We start from the raw sequence: 9,555 nt of genomic DNA, 5'->3' as shown, positions 1-9,555 counted from the left end.
TCTTTATAACTCTTTAAGAGCGACTGAACATAAAGAAGCTTGATACCAACCCAAGCACACTTATTTATTTTAAAATAAATGTATTTAACAGGCCAAATCCTCCATCCTTTTTCCACCTTCTCTGCCCTGAAACACCTTCATATTAAGTTTTCCATGTTATTTCTGATCTTTATTGATGGGCTCATACAATTTACACAGTTTCACAACAAACAAGTGTCATTGTTATTTAATGCTGATTATCACACAGGCACACACACACACACACACACACACACACACACACACACAAACACAAACCCAGCCTCTAGCTCTCACATAACAGTGGTCTTAAGAAACTTTATGATAAAAATATATTATTTTCACCTGGAAACAGTTGTTCACCTCCACACACTATGTCTCTAGTCTATATTAAATTTTTCCAGAAAACTTTCCAAAGCATTTGGATTTTGCCAAGTTCATTAAATAAAATCAGTTTTCTATGCAAACAGCGCCATCCTCAGGACAGCAACAGAATCACAAAAACAACAGGCCGCTGTACAGTAAAATGTCTGATCAGGTAAAATAGGTTTCAGTTCAGGCAGGAACATTATCAGAAATTATTTCAGTCAAAAAAGCTTTTCAGTTAAAGATCAAGGTCTAAAATCTTATTTATATTCTCTGAATTTACAATCTCTGGTCTTTTCTTATAGCTGCAATTATTACACAACAAAAACAAAACAGTAGCAGGCACCTGGAAGAGGAGTGACTTGTTAATTCAAGAAAAAAATGCAGAAAAATAAACAGACTCTGCTCAGCTGATGAAATCTGGGCCTGTGTTTATCAAATGAGAGGCAAAGAGGCAAATTCAGGCTGAAACAGTTCGAGCAACGAGGCACGTTTATCAAGTGACTTCGTCCGAATTACTGTCAAGAGCAAAAGTCACATTTAACAGCAACTCTCAGCTGATCACAGGATTGATCACATGATTGAAAAGAAGAAATAACCAATCAAATATAAAGACTGACCCTAAATCTGCCATATTCTAAATAAGAAGAATTTATTCTAAATTCTTAAAAAAAAAAATCCTTACAGTTATGCAGTGGTTTGTTATTTTGTAAGAACATCCTGTATGCAATTTCTTATTTGTGTGAAATATTTAAACCTCTTGAAATACTATATTTATATTGTACAATAAATAAGGATGAAATAACAGGAAATTTGCTGAAATGGAAACAAAATTCTGCTGTGGTTCAACGAGGTACGTCACAGGAAGAAGGAGAATTTAGAGCCACACTGACAAGTGCAGGCAATGAAGATGTTTGGACAGTTATTATTATTATTATGTTTTCATTTCTATTTGTATTATTATCAGACAGAAAACAGGCGTGTTCGGTGTTCGGCTCTGTCTGTGCTGCAGTCATTGAGGATCTACTCTGAACCAACTTCACAGACCTCTGCAGCTTTCAACAGCACTTCTAAGTCAAAGGTTTGATAAACAGGTTTTATTCTTAAGTCTGTGAATTAAAGTGAAGAATTTCTTTTATTTTTCACTTGATAATAAACTGTAATAAACTGTAAGTTTGTATTTTGATAAATACAGGCCCTTTCTTCAGCCACAACAGATCAGGTTTTACATCAGAAGAGTTGATGGTCACCGCTCCTCTGCCAGCAGCGATCTGAAGTTCTTCAGCTCTCGGATGCTTGTGGAAATCCTGCGGGACATTTCAAGAACAGTTATCTCTGGAGGCGTGAACACGTGTTACACAAAAAAAAAACACGAACAGAAATTAAAGCTTTCTTCTTCTTCTACAAGGAGAAGAAAGAGTTGAGCCAAAACACAACAGTGACAAACTCAAAAGCAAAAGGAAAAAAAACTCTGCTTCTCTGCTACGACCTTTGTGGGTCTCTGGGGACCAAATTAAACAAGCTTTTTCACAGATGGTATAAATGGTCATATGACCGTGAGAGGCTCTCACCTTCCGAAGGCATTGAGGAGAGAGACGATCTCCTGCCGGCTGAGCTGGAAACTGGGTCGTCGGTCGCTTGAAGTGGGCAGAGCTTCAATCTGTCGCTCTGAAAACAAAATCTTAAGCGCTGTGCCTAATCCCTGAGTCTGATGACAAGAGAGAGACAGATATCAAAACAAAGAGCAAATCACAATGCGGCTGCACAAACAGCTCAGGATATTTGTTTTCAGCTAAAGATCAAGTATATTTTCCTCCACAGTGTTTTTTCCGCCGTGTTGAGCGGATTATTTCAGGGAGTTTTCAGCTGAGCAGTGACATTACCGCAAGAACGAAACTTATATAATCATTTAAGTAAATAAAAAATGAGGTAATAGATAGTCGGCCTAATAAAGAAAACACTATTTACTGTGCTGTCACATATTGTGTAAACCCCCCTGAGACAAATTTGTGATTTTGGTCTATTTAAATAAAACTGGATTAACTTGACTTTGTCTGGAACCGTTGTGAAACTATTTAAACGGCTTTGCCCGATGACGTCTCCCAACTCACCTGCAGTTTCCCCCACAGTCGACATTTGAAGCAGCCCACGCAGTCCATGATCCTGGAGATGTTCAGGAAGGCCAGTCTGATGTCCTCCTGGTGTAAACACAGCAGAGGAAAACACACACGTCACCGCGACAGCCAAAGAAATATGTTAAAATTGGTTTAAGACAGAGGCAAGAGCAGAGTGTATGTGTTGCGGTTTCACACTCAGCAGTTTTAAATGGCCGCCGACCTTCAGTTTGGCTGCTTCCTTTTCGTCACCAGCAAAAAGAGAAGTCTCATCAAAGTGCAGCGGGAAAGATCTGGAAGAGTGAACACGGACAAGCTGTCAGGTTTTACACTGAATATGAAAGAGCAGCACGTGCATCCTAATAACAGCCCCGCTCTGGACTCAGTATCAGCTCTCAGACTGACCTGGCCAGCTGCAGGATCTGCAGCAGCAGCTCTTTGTGTTTCTGGTCCTCCTCGGGTCTGCCGGTGTACAGCCTGAAGGACGGCTGCTGGAAGAATGGCAGGACTTTGGCCAGCGCTCGCAGCTCTATCAGGTACAGGAAGTAGAGGTTGCGGAGCCTCTTCGGCCCCTCGCCGGCCGTCAGCTCCGAGTCGAAGCGCTGTCTGAACTCCGAAACGTTATGACCCCACTTCTTCTGAAACCAGCTGTCTGAAAATATAAGAGCATTAACAGGCAGAGGGGAAGTTTTAGGACTGGAACAAGAAGACGACAGCAGCTGATTTGTACTAAAAAAGAAACACGTAAGTTATAAGAGCAGCTTTCAATTTTCTACCGTAAAAACTTTAGAAAAAAAACAGCCTGAAACAATAAAAGTGAGAGGGAAGTTCATTTTAAGCCTTTTATCAAATCCAGTAAAAAAAAAAAAGTGTGAATGAGTCAGTGAAGGTTTGTGCAGGTGTTCATTGAGTCTTACCTTCCAGCAGGTATCTGGCGCTCAGGTGTATGTTAATGCTGGAATGGAGGCCCGAGATGAGGCGGTAGAAAGCTCTCTTCTCCACACACTGACCTGAGAGAGCAGGAACAGAGAGGTGACCAAAAACAAAAAACACTAAACAACTCATCAAGCTTTTCTCTCAGTGTCAGTCATCTTCAGGTGAAACGTCAGCTCACCTTCCAGCCAGCTGTAGAAGGTCGTCTCTGTAAATAAACACAAAGTTGTTGTCAAACACTCAGAAACAAAAAAAAAGGTAAAATCCAAATGAAGTGAATCATGGTGCAATGCCAAGTAAACACGTCTCACCTTCGCCTCCAGACCTGGAGCTGGGAATTAGTGGTCGCTTGACAGTATAAGGTCTGTGAGGGAGGAATAAAGGGGAAGGGTTGTTGGCTGCTACTGTGAGAAAACTACTGAAAATAAAACTGTATCGTCTGCATGAAAGTGTTATTTCAGTGTTTTATTTAAGTGTTTTACATAAGCACAAATATTATTTATATATAACATCTAATGTATCTTATAAAAAGTCAAATTCTAAAGTTAGAGTCATCCACTAATCTGAGCTCTGACTGTTTTTATATTGCGTGTTTGTCTGAGTGTTTACTTGAAGCAGTTTTCCTCGTAGATGCTGTTCCAGATCTGCCAGGCCTCAGGTCCTCTGTAGCCCGTGAAGCGCTCCGGGTTCAGCAGCAGGTCGACATACTGGGAGTCCGGTGACTCCTCGTCTGGGAAACAGAAACACTTTTGTCAGCAGAGAGTCACTCGCTGTGGCACCTTTTAGTCGGCCATGTTTGATCTGAACCGCGGGAGATAGAAGTAAAAGTTGTGAAGGATAAGAATCAGGAGACACGTGTGCATCGCGTTATGTTTAGCCACCAAAGTTGGATGTAAAGGACGACTTGTAAAAGTGTAGAAAAATCTAAATGCGAAGGCATTTAGGTGTTCCATTACATTACCTAACAATACCCCATACTTTTTATAATCATTATTTCTTACATTATGTTTGTTCCTTCTTAACCTTATGCTTCTTAATAATAATTTCCTAAAAAAAAGTATGTATTCTATCTGTTCATAGATCCAAAACAAAATCGAAATACATGAAAGCTAATTTTTGTTTCTTCATTCATTCATTCATTCATTCACTCAGCTGATGGACTGATCAGTACCGTCAACCACACAGAAGCGTTCGGCCTCGTCATCGTGTTTGCTCCAGCTGAGCAGAGCCTCTCTGGTCTCGTCACTGGAAAAGAAAACAGAGCAGTGTGTTGATTCAGTTCGACCTCAGCTCTTTAACTGTAAACTGTTTCTGATTCCTTTTCCCTGCTTGTTCTGGTTGTTTACTTTTATTATATCAATTCAATGAAGGCAGAGCGTTAAAGACTAAAATAATGATAAACAACCTCAACAACCTGAAGTTTATTAAAGGACCTGTTTGTAGGATTTAGAGGGATCTGTTGGCAGAAACATAATGATCATAATGATGTTTTCATTAGCGTATAATCACCTGAAACTAAGAATCATTGTGTTTTCGTTGGAATGAGTCTTTCACATCTACAGAGGGAGCCCGCCATGTTGCACCACCATGTTTCTACAGGAGCCCAGAATGGACAAACCAAACACTGGCTTTGGAGAGACTACAGGTTTGTTTTGGTCTGTACTGGACTCAGTCTTCACACAACCTTGATAATGTTTTGTTGTTTAAAATCTCTATTTCTCCTGATTTGATCAGTGCAAAATATTTAAGGATCCACATATCACAACTGCTGCTGACACACAATTAGCAATATAGTAAAAGAACATAAGCACGATGTGGTGTTGAAATTAAGCATGTACGTTGTTTTAGATATAATTATATAAATATGTAATTTCCAGTTCAAATACTCTGAGGAATCATGTTGAAGCGTCTCTCTCCAAAAGGAAACAGTCCACATAAATGTTTACTGATCTCTTTTCTCAGTTATACTCAGTTATTATAAAGTGAGCTGAGTTTTCTTAACGTCTGCTCTGACTTTAATGTTTGCGCAGTGATGTTGTGTCATCTGGACCGAAGAGACTCACCTTAGAGAAACATCCACAGCTCCGAGATGCTGCACCTTCTCACATTCATCCAGCTGCTCGTTTGCTTCTGCCGAATACTGAATACACACACACACACACACACACACACACATACACACACACTCCATTGGATTAGAAATTATTTGCTATAATCCCCAAATCAGTTCAAGTGCCATCATTATATCACACATGTTAATGGAGGGGGTACAATGTGCTAGCTCACAGCATATGTACGTCTTTCTGGCTGCATGTTAAATATATTTTTTTTTACTTTGTGTGTGTGTGTGTGTGTTTTGACTCACCTTGTTGTGCGAGGATGATCTCAGCCCCTCTGGCACCTCGTTCTGTGACGGACAGTTTTAGTCAGTCAGCCATGAATTCAGGTGATTGGTTTGTTTACTGCAGGTAGATCAGAGGGTGAACAGCACAAAGAGGACCTGCAGAGTGGACTCACAGCTCCCTCTTAGCTTATCAGTGATTTAGGTTTCCCCCCAGCAAATGAGAAAATCTGGGATATACAGTATGTAGCTTAGTGACCACTAACATCACAAAGAGATCTGTGAGTCCAGTGTGTGGGTACTCTTTGTACTGCAACTACTACTATTTCTGCTACTCAGGTGAAAGGTACTCACAGGAGAGCAGGGCTGCACAGCGCAGTCCCTCAGACCACAGTGACTGTTGACCGTCCAAAATGGACACGGCTTATTCAGGTTCACCTGCGAAGGATCAAGTCCCCAACACATCAGTGTGTCTTGTCTGTGTGTACATTTGTGTGTTTGTGTGTTTGTGTGTGCTGTCCACCAGTTCACCTCACCTTATAGAACCTGAAGTAGTCAGACTCCAGAAGAGTTTGAAGTTTGGGGAACAGCTGGTCGTTGTTGAAGCCATCGACTGTCTCCACATCACAAGTGCAGTCGTCCAGGTCACCTGTGACCTAAGTGAGGTGGAAAACAAAACCATCTTAATCCGTTATAACCATAACAAAACAAAAAAAACTCCACAGGATCCCTGCCCTTGCTTTAGTTAAACTGTTTACTTCACAAAAATAGAAATAAAACAATCACCGGAACAAAGTTGTCCAAACTGAGAAAGATAAAACAGAGAATGGGAAATAAAGATAGAGAGAGGTCAAATAAAAAACTGTGTGGCTCCACTCCATGCTTGCCTGACCCACTCACATGCCCAGGTAACCACACCCACCCAGATCCCTACGTATTAAAAGTACACACAGTTATTAAAGAAGCCACAACATACCTCCCAAATCTTACAAGGCAACATGAATGACCTAACTAAACATTTTAAACATATGAGCAACAAAAGTGATGTTTAGGCTCCTACACCCTCTGTGCTGTATCCTGTCAAATGGAGTTCTGTTGATTCTTGCACACCTGGTAGACAGGTGCACAGAGAAAGAACATAGGGGGATAAGGTAAACAAATTCCCTTTTGTATCTGTCCTCATTCGAAATTTGAATTTTCTGTATTATATGTTTCCCTTTAAGGTTATGATGAGTATTTCCATTTTGGACATGAGACTTGGACATGGACTATTTTAACTTCTTGTGTTGATTAAAAAACACTTCTTTCAGAGAGCTGGAGATTAGGAAATAAACAAGCAGGTATAAAGTGAGCGGGTCAAAACCACAGTGGATGAAGGGCTGTGGAAAACGCACTCACCCAAGATGCTGTAAGAAAAATTAAAGAACATTAAATGGTAAAAAGACAATGACTTTACCATCGTAATAGGAGAGGGGCTTACGACAGATTTATTTTAGAAAAGAGATGACAAATGAAGTAACACAGGCCAAGATATCCTGACGGTTATTCTCTAGTATGAGTCAAGCTGTCTAAAAAAACTGAATCCTGCATATTTCACTCCACACCCACAGCTGGTCACACAGTCATATTATCAAAAACATGACATTCTGAGACGACTCTGAAAACTCCCTAAGGAACCAAAGAAGACGTTATTCAACAGATTCAAAGGCAGAGATGGACTCGTCCTCCCTCTGATCCTCCAGTGAAACTATAACAACCAATATTATAAAATGTCAAAACCACACTAATCAATCAGTTCTCAGCAGCAGCAGCAGACAGCTGTAAAAAAGCAGTGACAGACAGACACTGTCCTCTACCTGCCCAGCACCACACAGCATGGAGACACAGTCAGAGACCAGCTGGAGGACATTTGGCAGCTAAAGAGCTGAAAGGAGAGGGAACTCTGAGCTGACAGATGTTCAGTGGCCTGAAGCCTGACTCCACATCAGTGAAAGCTGATGCTGGTCTGTGTTTGCTGGATGAGTGTTTATACCTAAAGTCACTACTTGAGAACAAATCATCAGTTTTCTCCATCTGGTTTCTTCTTCTGCAGCAACAACAGTTTCCCATAATATGCATCTGTCACCTGTCACAGGCCAAACACACCTTTAAAAAGCAAGTGTCACTTTTTTTTTTAAACACGAGTGAAGTACGAGCAGATTACTGAATTTAGATAAAGAAAACAAAGATGAGGTGTGTTTCAGAGTCTGGTTCAGTCAGTGGCGGTCGCTCACCTGACAGAAACACCTGCTGTCGGCAGACCCGGACACCTGGAGGAGGAGCAGCAGGAAGACCACCAGCTTCATGACGACCTCTCTTCTAAACGCAGACCTCCGTTTGAGAACCGGACGAACACACTCTGCACGTATGTGTGAGGAGAGCTTCAGCTCTTCAGTCAGCGGAGAGGAGGCGGCGATCGGATGTGAACTTTTGCTTCCTGATATTTCCTCATTTCAATCCTCTACGTGCGATACGTGACAAATTGATCAGCAGCTGAAATCACAGGAAATCAGCCTCAGATAGATGGTCAGGCCTCACAGCATTTTCACATCTAAACTGTGAATAATAAAAGGCTTTTATTTATTTATTTTTTAAACTGGAAGCGCTTTTTTTCTTCCTGTTCGCTCACAAAACAGTCCGAATGAAACCGACAGCAAATACAGGATGGAATCATTTCTCCATTCAATAGACTATTATAGGCTTCAGCTGGATGTATGAAAATCACAAGAATGTCCACAAATATGTTTTCAATTTAATATTACATAGATTTTATACAGTAAAACAATCAAGTATGTTCCAGACTATGTTCATTTTTTTATGGATAACGTCAGTAATTCTATAAAATGTTAAGAAAATAAAAATCCGCAAACGTGCTGATAATAAAACTTTGTTCATTTTCACCCTTTATTCAAAAATGATATTTAAATGTTAATATGTTTATGAGCAGTGAGCTAATGTGATACCAAAGATCAGCCACACGGTGGAGCCACAGGACACTCGTTTATTTCCGTTTACACATAAAGGGACAGACTGCTCAAATGAACTGAAATGAAGTGTTTCTGAGGGAGTTTGGGCATTTACAGGCAAGAGGATGATTTTTATCTCAGTAATAACAGCAACACTATCTGCAACCTGCCAGATAATGTGTCAGTGTGCTCAGTCAAAGGTTTATTATGAAAAAATACCACATAAAATACAAATGTGACTGAAATGCCTTAATCTACTGTACAAGTCTGTTTTGGAAGTCAGTAAAACAAGGAGGAGACAAAGAAATGAATCCAAAATGACCACAAAGAGACGCACAATGACCACGGAGACACAAAATTACCTCAAAGAGATGCAAAAACTAACACACATTTTTAATAATTTCCCAAACATGCCCCCTTCTTTGAATCTGTGTCTCTGTCCATGTTAAAACAGGAAGTGCTGCACACACAGCATCCACTGTGGCCTGACTTTTATTTCTGTGACAGGGATTCATATGATTTTAATTCAGTTATCATCCATTTCCTCTGCTGTCTTCTGCCTTTTGGGGTTTTTTTGTTGGAAATCTTATCAAACATTACATCATGTGTTTCCTTCACATGGCAGATTTTGAAGATGTTTGAAGACTGAGGCTCCCTCTGCTGGAGGGAATTCACTCTGTGGATGAACAAATCCACCGTGAGCCAGAACATCTTCAAACAGGGAGAACAGGGGCACTGGCACACAAACTCAAACGAGACTCGCTGAAAGATGAGTTTT

At 40.5% G+C, this 9,555-nt stretch overlaps 1 protein-coding gene across 1 annotated transcript; it reads right to left on the bottom strand.

Annotated features, from left to right (window-relative positions):
• Positions 1–65: 65 nt before the first annotated feature.
• ero1a (endoplasmic reticulum oxidoreductase 1 alpha) lies at positions 66–8,328 on the bottom strand. The gene is made up of 15 exons (XM_041043440.1): positions 8,046–8,328; positions 6,309–6,428; positions 6,127–6,210; positions 5,797–5,838; positions 5,495–5,571; positions 4,603–4,676; positions 4,041–4,161; positions 3,743–3,795; positions 3,613–3,639; positions 3,416–3,508; positions 2,904–3,150; positions 2,722–2,791; positions 2,496–2,582; positions 1,956–2,092; positions 66–1,691 (listed from the first exon to the last, which is right to left on the bottom strand). Exons 1-15 carry the CDS (start codon positions 8,115–8,117, stop codon positions 1,631–1,633), a joined length of 1,365 nt encoding a protein of 454 aa, XP_040899374.1. The 5' UTR covers positions 8,118–8,328; the 3' UTR covers positions 66–1,630.
• Between the last annotated feature and the right edge of the window lie 1,227 nt (positions 8,329–9,555).

Source organism: Toxotes jaculatrix, chromosome 1 (genome assembly GCF_017976425.1).
Source record: "Toxotes jaculatrix isolate fToxJac2 chromosome 1, fToxJac2.pri, whole genome shotgun sequence".
Lineage (NCBI taxonomy): Eukaryota > Metazoa > Chordata > Actinopteri > Toxotidae > Toxotes > Toxotes jaculatrix.
Note: the sequence above shows the minus strand (reverse complement) of the source record. Positions and strands in the feature narration are given on the sequence as shown.

Bases quoted from the DNA above. Each gene is read 5' to 3' on its own strand.
- ero1a (XM_041043440.1), bottom strand. From the start codon at position 8,117: ATGAAGCTGGTGGTCTTCCTGCTGCTCCTCCTCCAGGTGTCCGGGTCT. The intron at 5,572-5,796 runs GTGAGTCAAAAC...GTGTGTATTCAG, and splicing joins GATCATCCTCGCACAACAAG to TATTCGGCAGAAGCAAACGA. The intron at 2,583-2,721 runs GTCGGCGGCCAT...TGTTTACACCAG, and splicing joins AGGAAGCAGCCAAACTGAAG to GAGGACATCAGACTGGCCTT.